General features: G+C 45.9%; 2 protein-coding genes across 5 annotated transcripts; both read right to left on the bottom strand.

The window, feature by feature from the left end:
* Positions 1-717: 717 nt before the first annotated feature.
* On the bottom strand, positions 718-25,703 carry kiaa0586 (KIAA0586 ortholog). 4 transcript variants are annotated; one of them, XM_074691352.1, is made up of 29 exons: positions 25,502-25,703; positions 24,575-24,984; positions 24,152-24,210; positions 23,779-23,891; positions 23,266-23,533; positions 23,108-23,178; positions 22,854-22,938; positions 22,664-22,775; positions 21,861-21,975; positions 10,772-10,937; positions 9,940-10,685; positions 9,764-9,836; positions 9,428-9,622; positions 9,141-9,351; positions 8,884-9,060; positions 8,684-8,799; positions 7,809-7,952; positions 7,220-7,407; positions 6,839-6,963; positions 6,399-6,583; positions 6,170-6,320; positions 5,934-6,078; positions 5,594-5,838; positions 5,433-5,485; positions 5,244-5,348; positions 5,010-5,169; positions 4,776-4,927; positions 3,704-3,743; positions 719-1,681 (listed from the first exon to the last, which is right to left on the bottom strand). In XM_074691352.1, exons 2-29 carry the CDS (start codon positions 24,924-24,926, stop codon positions 1,536-1,538), a joined length of 4,698 nt encoding a protein of 1,565 aa, XP_074547453.1. In that variant the 5' UTR covers positions 24,927-24,984; positions 25,502-25,703; the 3' UTR covers positions 719-1,535. The 4 variants fall into 4 exon arrangements, with proteins under 4 accessions (XP_074547454.1, XP_074547453.1, XP_074547452.1 ...); XM_074691353.1 differs by lacking the exon at positions 25,502-25,703 and having other exon boundaries at positions 718-1,681; positions 7,220-7,404; positions 24,575-25,172; XM_074691351.1 differs by lacking the exon at positions 25,502-25,703 and having other exon boundaries at positions 24,575-25,171.
* irf2bpl (interferon regulatory factor 2 binding protein-like) lies at positions 13,452-18,045 on the bottom strand. The gene has a single exon (XM_074691355.1). It carries the CDS (start codon positions 18,002-18,004, stop codon positions 15,734-15,736), a length of 2,271 nt encoding a protein of 756 aa, XP_074547456.1. The 5' UTR covers positions 18,005-18,045; the 3' UTR covers positions 13,452-15,733.
* Positions 25,704-25,720: the final 17 nt, after the last annotated feature.

The following is a 25,720-nucleotide window of genomic DNA, read 5'->3' as shown; positions in this document are numbered from 1 at the left end:
TAACCAGGGTGTGGTGGTGGTGGGGGGTTCCCAGTGCCCCTTCTACTACTGGAAACACCATTTATAGAAATATTCAGACTGATTGATGTGCTGAGGATAAATGTGACAAAATTCATCAGAGTGACCCCTCGCGACCAATCAGATGAGCCGAAAGGATGAGGTGAAAACAGAAATAAAAGCCTTTGTTCAGTGTGTTGGTGATCAGGATGAGATGTCTGACTCTGTCCCAGCAGGAGTCCACCTGCTGCTGCAGGTGATGTGTTACCATGGAAACAGAGGTCAGTGTGTGTCTGTGAGTGTGCGTGTTACCTGGTGAATAGGGTAGAATCCCTGCAGTCTGTGCTGTATGATAGGTTCATGAGAGGCTTTTTTTTTTTTGTACAGTCTGAATCAGTTATTATGTGTATGTGTGTGTGTGTTTGTGTGTGAGATGGCGTCCTATGTCACAGCCCCAGCTCATTTTCCTATTTAAGATCAGCTCAGACTTCATGTTAAAATCATAAGCAGAGATTTACAGCTCCACCCTGACTCTAATTTACACCAGCAAAGCTTTTATTGGTAATCAATATATTGGATCAATAATCCAACTCCATGTTTTCATTGAAATACACTCTTCTAAAGACAATCAAACACACACACACACACACACACACACACACACACACACACACACACACACACACACACACACACACACACACACACTGAGAAAATGAAGGCAAGAAAGTCCTCAGGCCTGAGATCAGTTTTTAATCCTTTGCCTGAGAATATTGGAAACGTATCACCAAAACAACCTTTTAAAACAGAGACAGACTGTGTATGTCTGTACGTGTGTGTGTGTGTGTGTGTTCAATGTGAAACAGTATGTGTGTGTGTTCAGAGTAAGTCTCTCTTTAATCCCACTTCCTGCTTATCTAAACACTATGTGTGTGTTTCTGCTCCACTGACAATGTGTGTGCTGATTTCAGCTCTCTACTCCAGTCTGTGTGTGTATGTGTTAACATGTTCCCACAGATCAGACTCTCTTTCACTCTCTCACACACACACACACTGATAGGTTGTGTGATGATAGAGGACAGTGAGCTCTGTGTCTACAGAGAGGCTGATAATAGAGGCAAACAGCAACACACGGTTTAAATTCCACATGACATCACTTCCAGTGATCACATGACTTTAATGATACACATTTTAATAACTCCTCTTTTCCCTTTGACTGTTTCTGTCTGATCCTCTTGTGAAAATAAACCTTTGATTTGATTATCTGACAACAGATAGAGCTGCAGCAGACAGCCAATTAAAATCAGCATCAATTATGCTGGATGAACCAACATGAATAAAACGCACACACTCACTTTATCAAAATGTGTATATAAAAAATCCATACATAATAAAAACGTGTTCAAGCAAGGCAACCTGGGCAATCCTGAGGTGAAAGGTCACAGGAATTCAGAAAAATAGACTTTGGAAGTCAAAGACTGAAAAAAGCTCATTCAGTCATAAGTGTGAGTTTGAATAGTGCTTAGTTTCTCCTCTCTTTAGAAGGCATCGCTGACTGAGGAGTCTGTGTCTCCTCCTGCGCTCACACACTCCTCCATCACCTCCTCCAGCTGCTCCTCCCCCTGACAGGAGAGGGACAGCAGGTTAGCGTCCATCCTCCTGGCTCCTCCCCCCTGCTGCTCACCTGGTGACACAGAGATCAGACTTAATGAGACAGACTTATGATAATAATGATGATGATGGTGTAGACATGCTTGTGGAGGTGTGTCGCAGTTAGAGATCTGCCCTCAGAGACAACCACATAGACAGAGTACAACCACTGACTACAAACTTAAATGCTCCTGTGTCAGAATGATGGAAGACGGATTTTATGATCTTAAACACGCACACGCATGCACAGACACAGTGCGTGTGAATGGAGTCAGTGTGATCAGCAGGAGTTTCTCTTTAAAACACTGAGACCAGTGTGAGTCTCCGCAGAGTGAACAGCAGCTCAGTGTGTGTGTGTTTGTGTGTGTGTGTGTGTGTGTGTGTGTGTGTGTGTGTGTGTGTGTGTGTGTGTGTGTGTGGTCTCTCCTCTAAGACCTTTCTGTGTGTTTATTAAACTCCAGCAGGCCGCCATATTGGCTCTGTTTGCTTAAACAGCTGCAGTTCCCTCTGATCGAGCTGACCCCTTTTAGCTCCTTTTAGCTGCTTGTTTTTGGTCTGGTCCCAGAGATTTTTCAGACTAAAAGCATAGGTATGTCTTTAAGTTTCTTGTTTTACTTTAGTGTTGGAGATATTTTCAGAATAAAAGCTCAGGTCAATTGCTTACCTTCTTGTGTGGGTCGAGTGACAGAGTATGTTTGTTTTTTTGTTTTGTTTCAGAATAAAAACCCAGATTAGTCTCTTTAATGACCTTTTTTGGTCCTCTCTCAAAGGTTTTCAGAATGAAAGTACTGATAAGTGTTAAGCAGTTTTTTTTTGTTTCAGTCTCAGAGATTTTTCAGAAAAAAATCACAGACAAGTCTTTCAGATGCTTCTTTTCATCCAGCCATGGAGAGTTTTTTTTTTTTTTTTTAGAATAAAAGCACAGATAAATCTGGTAGAATATGTATTGAGCAACAGACAGCCCTTCTTGAACTCTGTGTGTATTTTTTATGAGCCAGTGGTGACAGAAATGGCATGTATAGTTTCAAGATACCTTGAAACAACCATTTTCTTCAACCAACGCTGGAAGATCTAAATTCCATTTTTGGATAACACGTCAAATTTGACCAGAAACAGCATGTAAGGGTTAAGTAAGAATGAAATCATCAATACACAGAAGAGAACGTCTCTGGGTTTACTCCTTTGTTTGTAAAAGCATATTATTTTAGTCAGGGCTGACTTTATCTGTTTTAAATTAAGCTCAGATAACTGATCTCCATGGAAACACACTGACAACATCCAACCGTTACCAGGTCGTCATGGTTACAGCACTAGTTCTGATTAAAGAGATAGAAAAAAGGCCTTAAGCTTAACACACATACACACAACATTTAATGTCACAGTAAAAATATACCTGAACTGGTAAAGAAATTAAATTTCAACCACTTAGAATTCTGATGGTGACATCAATGACCTGTGAGACTGTGTGTGTGTGTGTGTGTGTTTGCATGTGCATAAAGTAAACCCCAGCACACATCAGTCTGAGTGAGCTCTCTGTATGACCGTGTTGTTTTAGGATTCTGCTGATGCTGCTACTTCCTGTTTACATTTAAACCTCTCACTAACGGCTCAGAGAGAGTGAAGGGGAGAGCGACAGGCCTCAGGTGAGGGTGGACAGACCTCCCTGCTCATGTACTCAGCTGCAGACCAAGGTTCAGCAGGACTGAGCCAGACTCTGAAGCTTTGACAGTCCTCTCTTTGTCTATCCGTCTGTCTCCCTCATGAGGACAAGAGTCAGCAGACAGTTTTCTCACACACAGACACACATACACAGACACGCACAGATACACACACAGACACACAGACACAGACACACACACAAATTTTGGAACAGTTCAGTCAGTGTGTAAACATTACCATGTAAGGGGCTGTATTATACAGTGGATGTCCCTGTGTGTGTGTGAGTGTGTGTACAAAGTTCCTGGGTTAACACTAACAGGAATGGAATGACATCGCCCTCTGCTGGTCAGCTAAAGGCTGACACGCACACACACTGCTGACAAACTGAGCTCCTTACCTGAGAGTCTGTCCAGCTGTGTGACCATGACAGGAGGCACCTAAACACACACACACACACACACACACACACACACACAGAGTTATTACAGGAGGTTAGTTCTGTACACATGTAAACCAGCTGCTCAGAAACTTCTAACTACTGAATTTAGAGAAGACTGAAGTCATTGTTCTTGGACTTTAGCATCTCAAAGAGGATGCCGAGAAACTAGTCTGTGCTTTCGTTTCTGCCAGCCTGGACTACTGCAACACTCTTTTATCTGGCTGTCTTAATAAGTGTATTAGGACTCTTCCGCTCGTTCAGAACGCTGCAGTTCTTGTACTGACCAGGACCAGGAGGAGAGAGAGCACATCTCTCCAGTGTCAGTCCCTCTACACTGGCTACCTATAAAATCTAAAAAAGAGTTTAAAATTCTTCTTCTGATTTACGAAGCTCTAGAGAGCTGTGTTGAGCCTCCCTCTGTGTTTTCTGTCTAGAAAAACCTGCTCATCCTACCTAGGGTTTCTAAAAGTAGTTTGGGAGGTCGAGCCTTTAGTTATCAGGCTCTTCTTCTTTGGAATCACGTACAGGTTGAGGTTCAGGGGGACACAGCCTCTATTTTCAGGACTAGACTTTAAACTTTTCTTATTCATTAAGTGTATACTTACAGCTGGATCAGGTCTGAACCAGCTCTAAGTTCTGCTGATACAGGTTTGAACTGTCAGGGGAAAGTGACACACACTCTGTCACTCTAACTTCTAATCTTAATGTTCCCTTATAGTTACTGACCGTACATCACCCTCTGGTTTTGTCCGAGGTTTCTGCCCGTTAAAGGAAGTTTTTCCTTGCCATTGTAACTTGCTAAATGCTGCAAAGTGCTGCAGTGATGGTGGGTTGATATTAGATAAGACTCCTTATCTTGTCTTGTCTTGATGTTAGGTTTCTGCTAATAGAGTTTTATTCACATTAAGGGCTCTAGACCTGTTAATGTTTTTGAAAAATGTCATGAGATAGTGTTTTTTACGATTTGGAATTATTTAAATAAAGATTAATTGTTTTTTGTTTGATTGATTGATTGATTTGTGTGTCTCACCTGTTCTGCATCGTGTGTGTTCTCCAGGTGAGCAAGAGATAGGGACTGGCCAGCATGAAGGTCAGAGGTCAGAGTACTCACTGACTCAACCATCTGGTTGCCCGTGGCAACTAACCCCTGATCTGTTGCTTTGATACTGACTTCTGACACGTCTGGAAGAAAGAGCGTTATGTCAGAGTGATGTCAGAATGATGCTGATACACACTCTGGGTGTATATCCAAAGGCCGCCTTACCTGCACTCTGGTTGAGCTGTCTAGATGAGTGACCCTGCTGGGCTGCAGAGCTCATGCCAAGGCTCTGTGGATTTGTAGTCCTACAATGTTTCGTAGTCCAATCATCTCTGACCTCTCCCACACTCACTTCTTCCTCCTCCTCCTCTCTTCCCCAAGAGCCCTGAAGACAAAAGATCAAAAAGTCAGGCACTGGAGAGTGAGTGAGTCTGTGTGTGAGTGTATGTGTGCGTGTACCTCTGGCTGTGGTCTCTCTCCTCTCTGTGTGTATTGCTCCATCTTAGCCAGCAAGGTTCGCAGGATCTCATGACCTCTGACCTCTTCACTGGGAGGATCAATGTCCTTGAGGAGGGACAGAGAAGTGACCCAACACTCAGATCAGTTTTAGTTTTCATTTCTCATAAATGTGAAAGAACATGTTCTCACCATGTCCTGCAGCTCCTGCAGAGAGCTGGAGAAACTACACGCTGCATCCACATCTGAGTCAAGGAGAGAGACAAGGAAGTAAGTGTAGAACTCTCGTCCTCTGTGAGAGTTTCTTAGTTTCTTATTTGTGATGATGGTGATAATGATGAAGATCCAGTCACCTGTCATGGCAGCCAGCTGGTTGACACTAATGAGCAGCTCTCCCTCTGAGATGTGTTTGAGAGCTGCTTCAGTCTCTGCCGTCTCTGCACTGCTGGTGGTGTCACTGGTGTTACTGGTGCTGGACCCATCTGAGGAGCTGGAAGGGGATACTGGTCTAGGGTCAGGACCGGGTGGAGGAGGCAGGTGAAGAGAGGGTGAAGGAGCAGGCTGGATGAAAGGCTCCTCCTCTGCTACAGACACAAGCCTGCAGTGGGAGACAGAGAGACAGGCCACATTTACCACAGAAGAAGAAGAAGAGTTCTAGCTGTACAGTTTCCTGTACAGTGTGTATGTACTCACGACGGCTGTGTGTCCTCTGGTCTCTCCTCGTTCAATGGCAGCTCAGTATTCCCCCAGGAAGGAGGGGACGTGGCTTGATGGACAACCTGAGGACTTTCTGGAGGGTGAGTGGGCTCTGGGCTTGGGCTGGGTGTGGCTACAAGTTCTGTCAGAAAAATAAACACATAAACTTTAACTCTCTGAAGGTTATAATCCATTGCTACTGTTAACACAGCTCGAGAACAGATGTGGCTAACCTGGCACTTCGATTGGCTGAGGAGACTCCTTCTGCAGGCTTGTAGGTTCGGATGGAGGAGGTGTGGTCAGGAGTGGGGTCTCTCTGCTGGGCATTGTCGGACTGGGTGGAGGCGTGGGTGATGGAGTTGGAACCAGTGGAACCAGCTTGTCCTGGAAGACAACCAGCAGCAGTGACCAGGTGATTCGCACACACTCCCACACAAAACAAACACACACACACAGACGTACCTCATGATGAACTTCTGGCCCTGGTCCTGGGGGTTCTGTTTCTGGCCCCTGTGTGTCTCTGTGTCCCAGCATCAGGTTGATCTCCTCAGTCAAAACTTCTTTCACCAGCTGACGGATAAGATCAGAGTCCACCGATGTGCCTAAATCTACGAACAGCTGCAGACCTGCTCCCCCTGCTGCCTCCACTGAACACACAAATACACACACACGCACATTTCTACATATCTCTTTGTTTATAAAATATCATCTTCATGATTTGTGATGTTTAATATCATATCATGTAGCTCATTAAGATTCTGATTAAATTCTGAGTGCATTTGAGTGAAAAGCTGCCACCTGCTGGATAACGCCTGAAACTACATCTCAGTGTGACATCTCAGTGTGACGGCAGGCTAAAGCATCCAAATCAGCTCTGTTTTAAAATAAGTCATGACCATTACCTATGTCTGAGGTAACACTCCGATCCTCCTGCTCTGATTGGTCAGAGAGCTCATTCAGGACGGGGTCAGAGGGAAGGGGGCGGTACATCTCAGAGATCATCCTGGACATCAGCTGCTGCTCCACCCTGACCAAAACAAACCACGTCACAGTATGAACATAACTGAGTAGTTCTACAGCATACTGACAGAGCCACCAAGAACTGGTTTAGGCTGATGCAGATCAATCTAGACTGGATCAGACCGATTCAGATTGGTTCAGATTGATTCAGATTGATTCATACAGGTTAAAACCTATGTAGACTGATCCAGATTGGTTAAGACTGGTTAAGACCAGTTTAGTTTGATTCAGATGGGGTCCAACTGGGTCAGACTGATTCTCACCATTCCACCAGCCGGTTTTCCAGTGGGTCTCTCTGCAGGTTGAGTCCCTGGATTGGGGCTTGATCCTGTGAGGGGATGGCCGGGAGGGCCTGAGGCGGGAAGACCGGTCCTTGATACAGGACTGGAGGGGGAGATGGACCTCCATCTAGCTCCACCTCCTCCTCACCCCTCACACTCCCCTCATCCTGCTGAGGACAAGAGATCACAGAGTGATGGGGGGTCATGGAAACACAGGTTTCAGATCAGCATTATAATCTGGGTGATGGGTATTTTCTGTCTGTGTCCACCAGGGGGAGCTGTGAGACTGCAGTCCATTTTCATAGACATACTAAAAAGAGGAAGAATGGGGGGGGGGGGGGGGGGGGTACAAAAGAAGACTACAGAAGAGAAGAGGAAGAAAAATAAAGGAGAAAGAGAAAATAAAAGGAGAGACATGGAAGAGGAGAATGAGAGAGAAAAAATGGGACACATGAAGGAGGGGCTGGAGACAACAGAAGAAAATAAGAAAAGAGGAGGAGGTATGGAGAAGGAGGAGCAGATTAAAGAGAGATGAGGTGATGGAAAAGTTGGAGGTGGAGGTGAAGGTTACCTGCATGACATCAGCCACAGACAGGAAGTCAGTTCCAGGAAAGACGTTCTCCTCCTCCTCCTGCTCTCCCTCTTCCTCACTCTTCCTCTCCAAGATGGCTATAGAGGGAGGAGGAGTTTCACCTGTATCTTGCTGCTCCATTTCCTGTCAACACAGAAACATCTGTCAGGGACCTTTGACCTCCTGGTAGCTCTTAAGCTTTGATTAGGTGATCACTGAGTGTAATTAGGAGGCAAAGTAAACAAAATTAACACACAGGTGTGATTATGTATTCAGAATAAAGACAAAAAGTGATTATACAGGTTGAACACAAGGTTTATATTCTGTTCATGTTAGCAGAATGTTTACTTTAGTCATCTGATGAAGGAGTTAAGTCAGTCTGTAGAGAGTGATCACACTACAGGACGTAAAGGAGCAACAACAACAAGGCGAGACAAAGGACAAATACAAGACTGCACATTCAGACAAGCAATCAAACGAGGGTGGAAACATGTCATGCCTCCGATTAAAGAAAATCTGAGGAAAAAATAAATCTATAAGACTGCAAACCCAAACACACAGCTACAACAAACAAGAAACATGTGACTGTGTCTGATTGACTGGTAGTGCAGCTGCTGTTGCTAAGCAACCAGATCTTATCCTTCTGCAAAAGAGGTGTGTATGATTCTGTACCATCAGGATAAAATCATCTGTTGTCTGAATCTCACTCTCCTACTTATCATTTTTCTCCTCGTTGCTTAAAAAAAACAGGGATTCATTGAAATGTATGTGTGTGAGTGTATTTTTATTTGGCCTTCCATGAGGACCAGTGTCTGTTTTCAAACCATCCCTGTGAGGACACCCCATGGTTTCAACATCCACTCCACTTGACTCACCTGTGACTGTAACTCAGGTGATCTCAGAGCAGCTACCCCAGGGGCAGTGGGCTGTGATGTCACTTCCTGCTGGTGACCAGTGGCGCACTTTGAAGAAGAGTCCATCCTGGGACGACCTGGAGGAGGATGTTGTTTTCATATATTTAACAAACTTAATACATCTGTGTGAGAGTAGATACATTGTTCACATGTTTACTGACTCAGAAGGATTGCCACAGGAGCAGAGCAGCTGTCTGCAGGGGTCACTGTAAGGTCAGCAGGGTCATGGGAGTTCATACGGGAGGAGATGGTAATGTGATGATGCTGAGGTTGTCCAGGTAACAGAATGAGGGGAGGAGCTAAAGAGGTCTGAGTCTTACAGGACTTCACCTTCACACCTGGAGAAACAAACCAGACACCTTCACATCTGAAAACTCTCACCTTGCTTTTAAAGCTACAAACCAACACCTGCTCGCACCTCTGACACTCTCCACCAGGCGGGGGCGGGGCTTCCTACTGAGAGGGGATACAGGTGAGCTGAAGCGCAAGTACGGACTCTTCTTCAGGGTTCGTCTGACACCTTCATATGGTGCTCTGCCATACAGCCGTGTCAGGTATGACTCTCCATCCTCCACCTGATTCCTGTCTGTCTGTCTACCTGAGGCTCTGACAGGCTCCGCCCCCCGCACCTGCACACAGATGCAGTCAGTGACATCATCATACTGTCATACTAAACTGACTGAGAAAAGAGGATTTCTTTCTCACCGGCCCCCTGCTTCCTTTTCCTGTTGCATTTTTACTTCCTGTTCCTCCAACCGTGCTCTTTGGCTTCCCCCTGCTGGTGTGGATGGAGCTACCAGCAGCTCTCTGTGATGTCACCGCAGCAGCTCTGCTGTTTGCATGTTTGGACACAGTATTTGCGACCCTGCAGGGGGCGACTTCCTCCGAGGACATCTCAGCCTGAGGAGGAGAAGGGAGAGTAGATAAAGAAGGGGAATCAAGGAGGTGAAAAGCACTCTCAATCATTTTTTATCCTGCTCTGTGCACATCCAGGACAATCCTTGAATTCCAGGTGTTTCAGGTCCTGTATGAGCTGCTCACCTGGATGTCTTTGGACAGAGTGCTGATCCAGGCGTCCACAGTCTTCTTTATCCGGACCTCCTCAGTCCAGTCTCTGCAGAGGACACACCTTAAGTCACAGCCAGTCTTCTGAAGTATCTATTCATGTTAGCCCTCAGTGGGCTAGCAACAGCAGGTGAGAAGTTAGCATTAGCTACCTGTTAGAAGCCAGTGCCTCCAGCTGGCAGTGCAGCACCTCTCCAGTTTTGGCTCTCAGCAGAGCCTCCAAGTTATCCTCCAGAACCTTCTTCTGTCTTCGGACCTGACGGAGGACACGACCTGCATCCTCCAATGTAGATGGAACCACTGGCCTCCTCTGGACCGGTATGGGCAGATAGGGCTGGTTTTGATGGTAGAGACTTTGACACGACTGTGAGTGAGCCTGTTGGGACTGAAACTGGGATTGTTGAGGCTCAGTTTGCTGAGATGAAGATAGCTGGGTCAGAGGGTGGGATAAGGGTGAGTTAGGTTGGAGGGATTGGGAGTGGACTTGTTTGAACTGGGTTTGATGAGTCTGGTTCTGTTGGGAAATACTTGAATTAGACTGGGAAGGAGTTATGTGGGCTGGAGACTGGTTCTGTTTGAGCTCAGTACCTGGATTTGTAGTTGAGTGGGACTGGTTCTGTTGGGAGCTTGATTGAGGGGGTTGGTCAGGGTCTTCGTGAGAGTGGACTGGTTTGGACTGGTTCTGTTGGGAGCTTGACTGAGGGGGTTGGTTGGGGTCCCTTTGAGAGTGGACTAGTTTGGACTGGGACTTTTGGGAGCATGATTGATGGGATTGGTAGGGGTCTTTTTGAGAGTGGGCTGGTTTTGAATGGGACTGTATGTGGTTTGGTTGTGACTGCTTTTGTTGGGTCTGGTGGTTGTGTGCTCGAGGTCTGGTGGTCTTCAGAGGGTCCTCTTGCTGTTGGACAGAAGAAATACTGACTTTGGAGCCTTCCTGTCACAGTAACACCTCAGGTAAATGTTCCAAAGGGAACGCAAACTCACCGTCAGCATCTTCATCTCAGTCCTCAAACGTCCCATCTCCCTCAGCATCTCATTGGCTCTTTTTGCTGCTGCCTTACTGTGACTGGTCGTTGACTGCAGGTGACTTTTTGTAGCTGGCCTGGCTGTGGTGGAAACACTGGGTTCACCCGTACAAGGCGGATTGTGTCTAAAGACACAGAAAGAAAAGAGAAGAGGTAGCATCTAGTATCAGAAGTTCTCAAAGAAAACACTCATAATTTAAAGCTTCTCAGCCATTGGTTCATGGGACTAACAGGTTCAGGTGTTTGTGGTAGAAACATGACTTTATTGACACCATGAAGGTGTTCTATAAAACTAAAGATGTTACCTGTCAGCATCGAACATTGAAATGTAGAAACACAAAAATCTACACTGTTCACTTGAGTACATTATCTTTAAAGGTGCGACATTAGTCCTCTGCATGTTTTCAGCTGCACCAGCGTGATTCATCAGCTGACAGGGCGGCAGAGTGTCAGATGTCCGGAGTCAGTCCGAGGACACAGACTGTAGGTGAAGGGTGGGGGGACAAAATGTCCGCCACAATAACCTCCTGCTCTGTTGTTCACACAGATGCTGCAGACTGACTCTGCTGCTGCTGCTGCTGCTGTTGCTAAGCAACGGCTCAGTGGTTCTCCATGGCAACAGGGAAGAGATGCTGATGGAGGAAAGGAAGCTTCATTCACAGAGAGGAGAGAGGAGGCTCCTACTACACTTTCCTCTCCTCTAATAATTCATAAGCTTTGTGGAGTGTGTGTGTGTGTATGTGTGTGAGGATGTTTGTGGAGATACATTTTAATTCAGAGTGTCTGTCCTTTTGTCCGCCTGGCTTCCTATCATGCTCTCCTTCTCAGATGATTTGAGATTAATCAGCTTGAGTGAGGTCATGACCTCTCACTGATGGGTCAGCTGATCAATCAACAGCAAGGACTGTGTTGATGATGTCATCGGCGACCTGAGAGTTGGTCTCAGTGAGAAGCATCAAATCTGTGCTCCTCGTGCGATTAATTAATTCTGGGTTATAAATAAACACAAGGATCAGGTTGGTGTGTCTGAGGCTCGACCAATCAAATGGAGACAAAGAGAACATGTCTCAACGCTGCAGAGGCTGGGGGGAGGGGGAAGAGAGGGAGGAGAGAGGGAAGGGGAGGAAGGTAACGCCCTCTGAATGCTCATTTTTCAGTCAGAGAGAAAGACACAGAGCAGGAGGAGGAGGAGGGGATGCTGAGAGAAATATATTGCTGACATCATCGTCTATAAATGGAGTCTGTGCTGTGAGTCGATGAACTGAGAGCACACACACGCACACACACATGCTACTTCATACACAAACACCTGATCTAGGACCTCATCACCTGGCGGTCAGGAGCTTTTCAGACATCTGTCTGTTTGAATAAACTGTACTGACACTAACATGACGATGTGTTTTATCCTCTTTGTTTCCTCAGCCAGGAGGCTCACCATGGAAACCGCTGCATCGTCATGGAGCAAGATGGGAACAGACACAGATAGAGATGGTACACAAAGACAGACTCTGAAGACACAGAGGCGTCTGTCCTGTGAAAATCCACTACTGCTGATCAATGAAGCGGTAAATATAAACCAATCAGAATCATCTCTTAACATGCAACCAGGTACGATTCTGATCCACCTGATTTCTTCCAACAAAGACTCAAGACAACAACCAATCACAGTGATCGTTAAATCATTTAACCAATCATTTATTTGCTCTCATTAATCAGATTATTATCGTCAAATCAACCAAAGTACAGAGACAGGAAAGCTTCACACACATCCAACCTTGCTTTATCCCTCTGTCTCTGCCACTCCCAGCTACGTACGCATACACACTCACAAAAACGCTCAGTGGTGTGTGTATCTGAGGAGTCCTCAGAAACCACCCTGGAGTCCCTGCACACTGAGTATCTGTGTGTGTGTGTGTGTGTGTGTGTGTACATTAGCATGCACACAGTGAGCTGCCTTGCTGAGCCAAGGGCACCTTACCCATCACCGTCCCCCAACAGACACATGCACACAGCCTCATACAGGGAAGTACACGATAACTGAAATACACAATCTGAGTGTCAGAGTCAAGGTGTGTGTGTGTGTGTGTGTGTGTGTGTGTGTGTGTGTGTGTGTGTGTGTGTGTGTGTGTGTGTGTGTGTGTGTGTGTGTGTGTGTGTGTGTGTGTGTGTGTGTGCTGTTGCTCAAAGAGAAAAATCTGCAATGCAGCAGGAGACCAAAAACTACAGAGAGCGTTCAGCTCCTACAGGGGAGCAGCTGATAGTTGAAGGTACGACAGTGAACACCTGCACTAACGCACACACACAGAGTGATACACACATTAATACATTTCATTAAACACTTGATCGAGTTGCTGTCAAAGCTGTTTTAATGGATGCAATCTTCACTTCTGCAGGGATTAGTGAGTGCTTTGTTCACCGGGTATGTTTTTTGTCTAACTCTGATCTTCACCTCACGCCTGTCTCAGCGCGCTCACAGTCAGATCATCCCCCACACTGTGAACCATGAGGCTCAGTGAGGGTCAAATCAGACTGTCGCTGTGAAATAATCCAGCAGTAACTGTGTTTATATCTTAATACATCAAAACACAGAAAAGAAACATCACACGTCACTGAAAGGTTTATACCAATGAGATTTATTACAACTGATTCAGCTCCAAGGCACGTTACAAGATCGGATGTTTCATCAGTTCATAATAGAAACAGAAATACAAACAAATAAAAACAGGTGCACGTTCACCTGTTCACTGAATCAAACTCTGGAAGGCTGAAAAAACAGATTTATTGCGGTAAGAAAATAAAAAAGAAACTGCGAAATTAGAAAATCACAAAAAACTCATTACATTCCTGAAATATTCAATCAATGAGGTTAAAAATATTCCCAGGAGTGAAAGAAAGAGATAAAAAGTGTATAAAATCAGAGGTGTTTTTTACAGACACATGATGGTGTGATGATGAAGTCTGAGAGCTGTCTGTTTTAAACACGACATCACACCATCACTGTTCACACCTCCGTCACCTCCACCACGACACAAACACTCGGAAACATCCACATGAAGAATATTTAAACCACTCGGAAAAAATCCTCCTGCCGGGAGCGAGCATGTCATGTCTGCAGCCCGAGAGCTGACCTCTGCTGATCTGTCTGTCAGTGGAGCGATCACAGGTGAGCTCTGAAAGCTGACTGCACTCAGAAACAGGCCAACAGGTCTGAGGACTACAGGCTTATATCTTCCCCTGACCTACAGTGAGCTCATAGTGTGACTGATCTAAGACACATGAATGTTGAACATCTCATAATATGTAATAAATGTAATGAAACATTCTGGTAAGGACTTTATAAACCAGCCTGTAAATATCAGACTCATGTGGTAAAGAAAAATCTGTCTGCAGATAAATTCAGCACGATCTTTATTAAATCATCCCTCTTCTCTAACTTCCCTCTAATCAAACATTCACTTTATTTAATCACATCTTAATTAAACATTAGTTTGAGGGATCTATGCAGCTGAAATGTGTTTAATCTGTTACTGAAGGGTCATTACACAGAGAAATTTTCCCAGCTGACTCAGCATTTCTCCGTCAGAGCTTCACTGTCCCTGCTACGAGCTGGTGTCTGTGATTCCAGCTCCTGAAACTAGTTGTAACTGATATAAACAGGGACGTCACTTTATGGCCTACAAAGCCAGCAGGTAACATAAAGACTCAGGACTTGGTGTAGTTTATAGGCGCTGTGAAGGGGTCAGTGTCAGGTGAGGTGAGGAGAGGTGAGGGAAACTAGTCTCTCCCTTTGTAGAGGGACAGGGGGAAAATTCTTTTAGTTCCTCCCAGGACTCTTTGGCTCTACAGAAGTTATCTGTGTTGCTCACTTATTCTTAATCTCACAAATACACAGCCATTTTACCTGGAATTGGCACTTATTTGTACTTATGTTTTTATGTTATCATGGAAGCTTTTTTGTTATCTAACAGTACAATGTAAACAGCTTTTGGATGATCTACAACCAGTGGTGTGCACAGGGTAGGTAGGGGGAACTCCACCCCCTTCGCGACCCAATTGCTGAAAAAATAAAAGCACGTTAAGGTGGTCTCTTGGAAGCCAAAATACACTAAAATGCCATCTGGGTGGCATAATCATGCACCAAAGTGCCCTCCTGGTTGGCAAAACACAACGCTGCATTAGCCTTTTTTTTTCTTTTCGCCCCTGCCATTCAAAGTTTGTGCACACCACTATCTACAATCTTTGTCTGCAAGCTGGTATAAACAGTAATAGTCACATGAATTATTGAATACTGTTTGAGGGTTATTACAATTTTCAAGAATCATGACTCAACTTTTCTGTGCTCATTGTTTCAGCAGACTGACAGCTGAATCATGAGCAGGGTTTTGAACAAGCTTCAGATGATGATGGTTAGTGTGTCTGTCCTGCTGCTCATGTTTCATGTTATTTACCTGTCTCTAAGAACACATCCTGCTACTGTCTGTATTGTTTTTATTTTAAGAAAAAACTTTAATGAGTCAGATTGAAATTTAAATCTTAATCTCAGAAAAGCCTCATATCATCAGACAGCAGGATCCCTTTTCTGAAAGTCAAAATAATCATCTATAAACTGCTTTAGGATCAGCTCATAATAAGAAAAACAGCCGACTCATTCATGACTCAGCAGAAATAAAGGAACTGACCACATACAGATTTCTGCTGTCAATCACAGTCCAGCTCTCTGATACCTGATCTAAACCTAGTTCAGGGGTCATCTGACCTGTTTCTGTTCCTCACCTCATCCTCCATCCCTACCCTGACACACTCTCATCAGCAGCCGGATCCATCATCTCCACTGACAGACTCCAGTCTGAGGCTCCTCCCGCTTATTCACCTTTATTCTTTTTTTTACTTTTGGAATCAGAGAGAAACACTCTCTTCCTCCTCAGGGGTCTCTCTCCTTTTTCACCTTCACGTCCCCCGCCAGGATAGTGGCGATCTCCCCCTGCATGAAGGCCCAGGGCACGTTAGAACCGACCAGCGGGCACTTGTCTCCGGAGGGACAGTACACCTCTCCGGAGGCGCCCTGCGCCTTGATGCTCTCTCTGGAGCAGGGGAAGCAGAACTTATGACCCGGGACGGACGGACACTGAACGAAGTGTGTGTCCTCCAGCCGCTCATGGCAGATGGTGCAGCACAGAGGCCCGCTATTTGCCATGGGAGAGTCCGGCACGTTCTGCGTGTGCGACTGCTCCATGCCCCCAGTGGACTGAGATGTCCCGGACAGTCCCAGGTCCCCGTTACGGGAAGAGAGACGCCTCTGTCCGGACACTGAGGCGGGGGACACCGGGCTGCTGTTGGTGTGTCTGGAGGACGAGGTGCTGGAGTGCACGGAGTCCCTGTCCTTGTTGGGGGAGTGCGCGTTCACGAGCGTGTCAGCCACAGACATGAGTGCGGCCATGGGGGACTGTCCACTCTGTAAAGGGGCGGAGGACTCCGGGGGAGTAGCCCGACCCGAGGGGATGCCGGAGTGTCCAGGGCCAAGCGGGGGAGGAGGTCCGGTGAAAGAGCCCGCGGACATGGAGAGTTTCAGCGCCTCGCTCTGACTGCTGATCCACTGCTGTCTCTGCTCCTCACAGTCCGGTTCCGGGGACGCCTTCCTCTTCCTCACCCCGGCTCTGGAGCCGCTGCCCCCGCTGCCCGAGGCCAGAGCCCGACCCGGGAGCACCAGGGAGGTGGGCAGCAGTGGGAAGCTGCCGTCGATGTGTGGCTGGGGCAGCATGTCCCCCTCCAACCCCTCCCTAAAGAACCGCAGACACTCCGGTAACAGATCCCCCAGCAGCCTCCAGTCCCCGGAGCCGTGTTTCTTCTCGTACTCCAGATACTTAAACCCGGAGGACAGACCTCTGCCAAAGTCCTTCATGCAGTCCTGGTACATCTGCTTGGCCACCCCGGACGCACTGGAGAATACAGTCCCGGACCCGCTTGGGTACTCGATGAAGATCTTGAGCTCGTGCTCCAGACCCGGTTTGGACACGGCGTCAAAGGCAAACACGCGACCGACCAGCGAGTGGTCCTTCTTGAACCGGACATCGAACGGAGTACAACCCGACAGGGTGACCAGCGTGTCCCGGACTGGCTTCGGCCTGCTGGACCAATCCTCCTGCCGGTTCCGGAGGCTCTCTCCGAGCTCAGTCAGAGCCTCCACGTTCCGCTGCTTCTCCTTCAGCTCCCGGTCCTGGTCCGTGCTGGATGCGGAGGCGGGCCGCTTCGCGCCGGGCTCAGACACCGTCTGTGGACCGGCTCTGCCCGGCAGACCGTGAGGAGCCGGTCCGTTCAGCAGCGTCTGAGGCAGAAGGTTCGGCGGGACGGTCATCTGTCCTGGTGCTGGTACCAGCCCCGCGTGACTCCTGCTCCTAGAGTTTGGACTCTGTCGGTTCAGTTCAGGTGGTCCTTCCTCTGGTTTGTAACCGTTTGGTCCTCCGAGCCCGTTTGTCATCCTGCTGCTGTGCCCACTGTAGTCGAACCGAGTTCGGCTATCCGCAGACAAAGAGTACCGATCCATGCCCGGCTGCTGGGACTTCCCAGATCCGTCCTGGTGGTGGTTTAGCTGACCCCCTGGGTCCTTCAGACACACCGGCTGGTTCTTCATCCCAGCGGTCTGCTGTGGAGGAGGAGGGGGTCCTCCAGCTGGAGGTCTGCCCTCCTGGAAGCCATGAGCCCGCTTCAGGTGTCGTGCCGTCTCGATGACGAACTCAATACGGTCCGCGCCCTCGTAGTTCACACATCCCCGGCAGACCGGCTCGGTGAAGTCCCAGATCATGGCCCAGGGCATGCGGGGCAGGTCGCACAGGTAACATGACTGTCTGCGGGACGAGGAGACCTGCGGGGAGGACATGATCCCTCTGCCCGGCTCCCCGCTGCCTGCTCCGGAGCGAACCACGGAGAGAACCTGGAGAGACGGACTGACTGACTCCTGTGCTCCTCTCTGCTCCTCTCCGCTTATTGTTCTTCTCCTGCTGCTGCTGCTGGAGCTCCGCTGCTGCAGAGAGGGAGCAGGAGGGGAGGGGGAGAGGGGGGAGTGTGGGGGGTGGTCTGCGTTTTTCTCCCTGCATGCATCACTCGGAGAGAAGCAGAGGAATTCGGATTGAGCCCTCCTCTCTCGGCCCCATTCTCTAGGAATGCCACCTGGTAGAGTAAGTGACGTCACCCCCATCCTCTGAGTCTGCTGCCACTTGTTGCCCCCTCCCTCCACCTGCCCCCTCCTCACAGATGCACAGACAGAGCTGACCTGGAATCAGCTGTGTGTAACATCCCCTCCGACTACAGGCTGCAGTCTGACCTCAGATCAGACTCTGCTGCTGCTGCAGGTATGAACAGTGAGACATCACCTGCTTTCAGCTGGCTTGTTCTCCTGTCAATCTGCTTCTCCTCCACAGTAACGCAGCTGTTATCATGTCCCCACACATTAACCAGTGAAATCATCAATGTATTAAAGGCTCATTGTTACTGATCATAACAACAACAACAAGGTTTTCAGGTTTACTCAGGTACAGTATGTCTCCAGGTTAAACGGCTATATATTGTTTCTGCATTTGGGCTCATCCTGTAATAAAGAAGCACTTTAGAAACACTAGAAACAGTCAAAGACCAAAAGTAATGGAAACCAAGAATTTCTGTCTCATCTTCACCATCACCATCTTCATCACATCAAATCTAGCTTCACTTTCATAATGTCCACCATCACCATCAGCATCACTTTAGGAAGATCATCATCACATCAATCATCATTATTGTAATTATCATCTTTATCATCCGTAATATAAACACATTGTCTTTTCTTATCATCATCATCATCATCCTCATCATATCATCATCATCTTTACCATAAAAAATGTCAATCCTCATCTTCATCATAACACCATAATCATGTTCACCATCAACATTACCATCATCATCATCACCCTATTATCATCTCACCTAATCCTGTCTGAAGGTCACAGGATTTCTTGTTTGACCTTTACTTTTTCACCATCCTCCTTTAATTAGACCAGAAAAGAAATCAAATATTTATAATAATGTGTGTATGACTGCAGGTGAGAGTGTGTGCTGCAGAAACACACACACAAATCTTTGTTTGAGCGTGTGTATGTGTGTGTTTGAGGGTGTTGCTAGGCAGGTTTGAGCTCCCTGTCGCCCCCCCCTTGCAGGGGCTTGATCGCCTGGCTCATGAGTCTTTGTGTTTCTGTCGTCAGGTGAAAAACACGTTCTGTGCTTCCCTACTCCACCCTAACATCCAGGGTGTAACTGAATATTCTGCTCATAATATTATGACTTCAAGTCTCACAGTTTAATATCTTATATAAAATATCCTCAGCAGGGTTTGACAGAGCTCAACATGACGTCTTCAAGTGTCTTATTCTGTCATAACACAAAGACAAACAAAAAGTCTACACACGTGATAGGCTGGACTCCAGATGTTGCCCATATTTCTACAATAGTAGAGTGGTGATTGATAGTTTCATCTTATATGGTGACATAGAATCTAAAGAGTTAAACCAGCAGCCATTAACATGACAATGAATCTGCAGCTGTTAATCATCTGCTTTATTCTAGCACACATCAGCCTCACTCCTCCTCTCATATCTACAACCCTCTTCTTCTTCTGCAGCTCTTTAGCACATCTGACACATTAACTCTGCACACCACAGCACACCTGAGCGATGTCACCTGGACATACAGCACAGAGTAGTAAAGGGTTAATAATCTGTTTAATCAGAATGAGGTTTAACACTAAAGCTGCACCACACTAATGCATTCTGGGAAAAAGAAAAACCTGACACTCAAAGTTATTCACTGACATTAAACCTGCAGGGAAGGTTCCATGTCACACACACACATACACAGCCCACATAAACTCACACACACACATTAGCTCTGGCGTGCCAGTGATGGATACTGTCTGTGTTGCCATAGAAACCTCCTCCTCCTCGCCCAAGGTGGAGGAGGAGGAGGAGGGAGAAGGGGGAGGGAGCTGGAAACATGAAAATCTGCAGCCTCTGTCGCCCCAGTCTTTCTCTCCCCATCTGAATGATTATGCAAATGTAGCCACACACACACACACACACACAGCTGCTGTAAGTAGGTTTGTATAAAATAAAAACGAGCTGAGTGAGACTCTGATGTTGTCCTGATTTTATATTTCTATCAGTCAGCAGGAATTTGAGTGTGCAGTGTACAGGAAGCTATGCGAGCGTGCTTTGTGATCTCCTGCAGAACGGGTCTGTTTGAGGTTAGGTTTAAGTTCTAACTTGAAAAGGTTGGATAGGTAATTTTGAGTCATTTGTTTGGAGTCATTTGTCTGGCGCAAACAGTTTTGAGTCGTTGGTTTGGAGTCGTTAGTTCCAAGTCTTCAGTTAAGAGCTGTTGGTTTAGAGTTGTTAGTTTAGAGCAGGGGTAGGCAACTGGTGCCACAGCTGGCACAGGAGGTAATTTATGTTGGACAGAGGACAATTACAATAAGGCAGAAATCAAAATAAATAAGTAAAATAAATATCAACAAAACTACTGTATTATATTATATAAATGTTCTTACGTAAAAATTTAACAAATAATGTTAGGTTATAAATTCAGACCATGACGTTACAAGTGCGAGAACGTGCCTTGCAAGTGTGTCACTGAAAATCTCTTGGGACTTTACTTTTGCTAGTTTGCAATCACATCCATTTAGCAGAGTTATCGTGGCAACTAAGCTAAATTCCAGTTGTTCTTTCCAACATAATTGGACAAGGGAGTTAGGATTTGTTGCCAAAGGAGGTCAGGAGGACAGTACCCTTTGCTGTGAAAGTGTGGTATGTAGGACATCAAACATGCAGCGTCTTTTTGAGACAAATTATAAAAAAAAAAATTCAAAGATGAGAGGGGTAAATTGGAGTCAGTAAAATCAGTGTTAGCGAAATACGCTAAACAAAGCAACACATTCAAAATATCCTGAACTGTTAAAAACCAGGCAACAGAGGGAAGTTGGACCATTTCTCACTGCATAGCAAAGCATGAAAAACCATTTGCTGATTTGTAACACAGAAAGGGCATCTTATTGGATGGACCGCCAAATAAAGTTACAATTATGTCAGGAATCAAACAGATATAGCAAGAATTGTTGGTGGTTCGTGTCACAGCAGCAAACTTCTGCTCTCTAAGATGCTCCTCTATTTAGCGTGGCACTGTTCCGCGCTTGGCCATGTGGAAAGATACAGGGTTGGAAGATAAATGAGGGACCAACTCTGCTGTTAATATATTTAAATACTGAAAAAATACCATAAAAACAGATCATTTACTAATGATTTTATGAAAGAAGGAGGTATTAGCCTTTTGGGCCTGAGTGTATTTTAAAGTGGTACAAGTCATGGAAAAGGTTGCCTACCCCTGGTTTGGTGTAATTATTATGGAGCTGTTAGTTTAATAGCTGTTACATTGGAGTCGTTTAACTGAAGTCTTCAGTTTAGAGTTGATAGAAAGGATTCCTTAGTTTGGAGGCCGTCTGATTGGAGTCGTTAGTTTCAGATTTTAGGTTTGGAGCTGTTAGTGAGGAGTTGTAAATTTGGAGTTCGTCAGATTAAGGTTAGTTTGGAGCCATGGGTTATGATCTGTTTGTGAAACAAGTAACATCAAATATCAAAGCATGAACTCAGCTGATAGCTCAGCTGATGGTTGATTTTTCCCAGAGAACAAAAGCCATTACCCTCCTGTGCCCCAACAGAAGATCCTGTTTGTATTAAACTCTTACAGGAAGTGATATTTATGGCCCTGTCACACCTTGTCTGCAGAGTGAAACAAACATTGGCATGATGGAGGGATGGATTCAATCCTCCCTCACAGATACAGAGACAGAGAGGCTGCAGTGAAGCTGCAATGTGAAAAAGACTGTTTACTGTCTGACATTAGAGCTGACATCACAGTGACATCACACTCAGTGGGTTTGAAATGCTGAATTTTCTGTCTGCATGATTTCTGTTTGATGTTCTATTAAACTGAACGGTAACTCTTAAACTCACAGACCACCCTCCCCTCACCTGGTATGTTCAGTCCATTGGTCACAGTAGGATGTTGTCATGGCAACCGCTTCTGTCTCCACGGCAGTGGCAGCTCTGGTTGCTGAGGAGCTCTGCTGACTGCTGATAACGATTTCTGACAGAGAGGAAACAAAGAGGAGACAGTTGGAACCAAAAAAACTGGATATACACATAGGGTCACAAGAGAGGTCAAAGGTCACCTGGGTCAGGAGCTGATGAGTTTGTTAATAAATTATCTTTAATGTTCAAATGACACTTTACTTTGGCCCCACCCTTCCAAAACAGATCAAAGCAGCCAACAGGCTAAAAATAACCTGCTGCTAACATTATGGTTACCATCGCAACACCAGCTCAATACAAATAACACACACACACACACACACACACACACACACACACACACACACACACACACACACACACACACACACACACACACACACACACAGAAAGCTGATGAGTTCTGCTGCATCAGTGTGTATTTGAGGTGGAGTGTTTTTGGGAACAGTGTGAATGGATGCGTGGCACAGGAACACTGCTGCCACCTGCTGGTCACAACACCTCACTGCCACCAGTCTGAACTACAGCTCCCAGTGTACCAGAGTGATTACTGTTTGTTAGCAGGGTATAAGAGTCTGTTCCAACAGCAAGGAAGCTCAGCAGGGATCGGAACTGAGGATGAATCCTAGCTTAGGAAGAACCCTAAACATCCGACCCTGTTTCCATCAGGGGTTAAGGAGAGGTGGAAAGGACTCAAGGGGTAACTTTTGAATTCAACAGATTAATTCCTTATGTTTTTGTACCTGCAGGCTCCAGGTCCTTGACCTGCAGACAGGCTGCCTGACCTCGTGATGTAAGGTCAGAGGTCACAGGAGCATGTCCTACCACCATCTTGAGAGTGGATTCCAGCTGGCTCTGATTGGAGAAGAGGAAAGCCAATGAGCAGTCAGAGAGACAGCGATGAAATCAGCAGGTGAAAAGGTTAGTGGTTACCTGCAGCTGTAGCTGTTGACCATGCAGCTTCTCCAGATGGTGTAATGTTTGCTGGCTGAGGCTCCGCCCGCTGTCCACGCCGTCCCTGAATACAGAAAAAGTAAAGTCACAGTGAAGTCATGATAAAGTCACAGTATTTCATCAAACCCCTGTGTCAGTGATGACCAGATCTGAAGCTGCTTCATGTCAATAGATTATCTTTGACTCTGTTACTGAAACTTTATTTAAAAATACCATCTGATCTTCTTGTTTACCTCTCAGCCTGCAGTAGCTTCTCCACTCCATTAGCCAGCTGACAAACACGAGTCTCCAGATCTGACTGAGCCTGCACATTAAACACACACACACAGATGTCAGTTGAACCCAATCATATAAAGCTGCACTAGATGAGTTTGTCGGAGGTCAGCTCTACCTTGATGAGAGGAGCAGCAGCAGACACAGCTGCAGCGGCAGCAGCTGCTGCTGCTGTGACTGTGGCATCGCCTGGGTAATAACTGGAGGATAGCCCCGTCTCCATCGGAACCCCAGCCACACCCAGTGCATCTTGAGAGATGGTCCTTGGACATGGGGGATCCTGGGAGCTGATTCTTGGACGTGGAGCAATCTGGGAGTTGGTCTGAAAAGACCCAGGACCCAACAGCTGCACTTTGATCTCTTTCCTGTGAGGGGCACTGTGAGAGCTGAGCAGCAGAAAGTGAAAATGACAATGGAAGAGATTTAGAGTGTAAAAGAGTCATTTTTATAATCCAAATCAGTCACAAACACAAGGAAAATATTGTCTATAAGGTCAGAGCCTTTTGTTTTTGAATATGACATCATAAAATAAATCAGGGGCACTTAACAGTATTTTCATTGTAAGAGACAGAGTATCTAGTGAATGACTCTGTCAGAGCTTCTTAAGCTTGAATCTCACAGGTGTTCTCACCGTTGTTTCAGAGCAGCAAGCACAGCACCTCGACCTCCAGCATCAAACCGTGATGTCAGGACGTCCTGAGTCACAGAGTGCTTTCTGTGTGGAGCTGAGTCTACTGCAGGCTCCTGCGCAGACAAACAACCTCATCACCTGATCGCTCATATAGTCAAATTCATCCTGGTATTCAGTTGATTAACTCATTGGGATGCACTTTGGTTTCTATCATTGATTAGGAAGCAGCTGGATTCTGTTTTTAGGTGGAAACAATGTTAAGATCAGACAAATTGTCGATGACTGAAAAACACCAGAAGTTCAACCTGTTGCAATAGAAAAATGTGATGGATAAAGCTTCTTCACTCATAAAGTCAAAGGTTGAAGGACTAACTTTTCTTCTGGGCTCCCTGATCTCCTTGGTAGGTCCAGGTTTCTGTAGGGTCTGTTTGCCTACACACACACACACACACACACACACACACACACACACACACACACACACACACACACAAATCATCAGAGTAACATCACAGATAAAAAAAAAAGAAAACACTGACTCAAACTAATGTTTTAATCTATATCATTGTTCCTTGTGTACAACAATGCGGAGTGAGTATTTCCAAAAGGAATTAGAAACCAATGCTCGTACCCCCCCCTCCAGTTACAGAAAGAAGCGTAACACGCTGACCCTGCTGTTATTGTTTGGGCTTTAGTTGTTTTTTCTCGTCTTATTGATGTACTTTATGTTTTCAGAAACTTGTAAAGCTCAATTTAAAAAAACTATACAAAGAAAATGTTGACTGTGGTTGGTCACCATATAGCTCGGTCCCAGGATGATCCATAACACCTGTGGAGCTCTCACCGGGCTGAGGCTGCGCTCCTCCCCGCAGAGTAGCCGCTCTGTCCGGTCTCCTGCCAAGCTTGTGCCGCTCATCTCTCCTGAAACTCTGCTGTTCGGCCAAATGAGGCTGAATTGGATGCTCTCCCAGCTTCTGGACGGTGATCTGGACTGAACTGGGTTCTGGTCCTTGTCCCCGGTCAGAGAGGAGGACCCGGGTAGAGCGGATTAAAACGTCTCCGGTGTCCAAGCTGCAGGCGGACTGGTCCGGACTAACGTCCCCGGAGAGACCCTGGAGTGTGTCCAGCTGAGACAACATATCTTGCATATCCCAGCTGACGTTAGCTGGCAGCTAACTGTTTTGAACTTCCCGCTCTCTCATCAGTCTGCCTCAGACAGAAGAAGGTTTAAAATCAGAAAACGGTGACAGCTCTAGACCACAGCAGGATTTACATGTTTAAAATATAAACCATAAAAGAAAAAACCCACGAAGAAAAAGAAAAGAAACTAAAATCCTGACTCCAACAACTCATCAGACAGCAACTGTTGCTGACAACAAAACACGGTACTTCCGGGTTACGTTCCGCTGCAGAAATAAAAGACAGATGTCACACAATTTGAATTTAGAAATCACAAACTAAAACAGTCAAACGACATACAATCCAAGAGAAATTAGTTAAACAAAATAAATCAAAAAGTAATAACACGAATAAAAAAAAAATTATATAATATCGAAGCAAAGAACATTCAGCCACTGTGTGAAGGAGCAGATGCGCCATCTACTGTTTAAAAGAAGTTCTGCAGCGTTTCAACCATACAGTCTGTTTAAACCCAGATTTCGGGAATTTTAACGGTAACGTTAATATTTTGATGAAGGAAGAAAAAAATGTGCTATGATCCTACCTTATATGGATTTAGAAAAATAACAATTCTACCTCTCAAAAAGTGTTTAATTGACACATATCAGAGTCCAAAAGGTGGAGGAAACTAATACTTTGAGACACTCTCCTCTGGCTAGGCTTCAGTCCATGAGGACCAAACGAAATGTGTTATTATCTGTTCACTACACAAGTCCAAGGCAAATTCCCGGTATGTGTACAACTTAGTAAAATTTCTGATTCT

The sequence above is a fragment of the Halichoeres trimaculatus genome, unplaced genomic scaffold, assembly GCF_033239565.1.
Source record: "Halichoeres trimaculatus isolate MK-OKI-2021-1 unplaced genomic scaffold, fHalTri1.1 fHalTri1_scaffold_17, whole genome shotgun sequence".
In the NCBI taxonomy this organism is placed as follows: Eukaryota; Metazoa; Chordata; class Actinopteri; order Labriformes; family Labridae; genus Halichoeres; species Halichoeres trimaculatus.
The sequence above is the reverse complement of the archived record's forward strand: the minus strand, read 5'-3'. Positions and strand labels throughout refer to the sequence as shown.

Coding starts and splice junctions, on each gene's coding strand:
- kiaa0586 (XM_074691352.1), bottom strand. CDS start 24,926: ATGCAAGATATGTTGTCTCAGCTGGACACACTCCAGGGTCTCTCCGGG. Junction 24,211..24,574: donor TCCTGGGACCGAGCTATATG/GTGACCAACCAC, acceptor GTGTGTGTGTAG/GCAAACAGACCCTACAGAAA. Junction 5,486..5,593: donor CCAGCTGGCTGCCATGACAG/GTGACTGGATCT, acceptor TCCTTGACTCAG/ATGTGGATGCAGCGTGTAGT.
- irf2bpl (XM_074691355.1), bottom strand. CDS start 18,004: ATGGGGGTGACGTCACTTACTCTACCAGGTGGCATTCCTAGAGAATGG.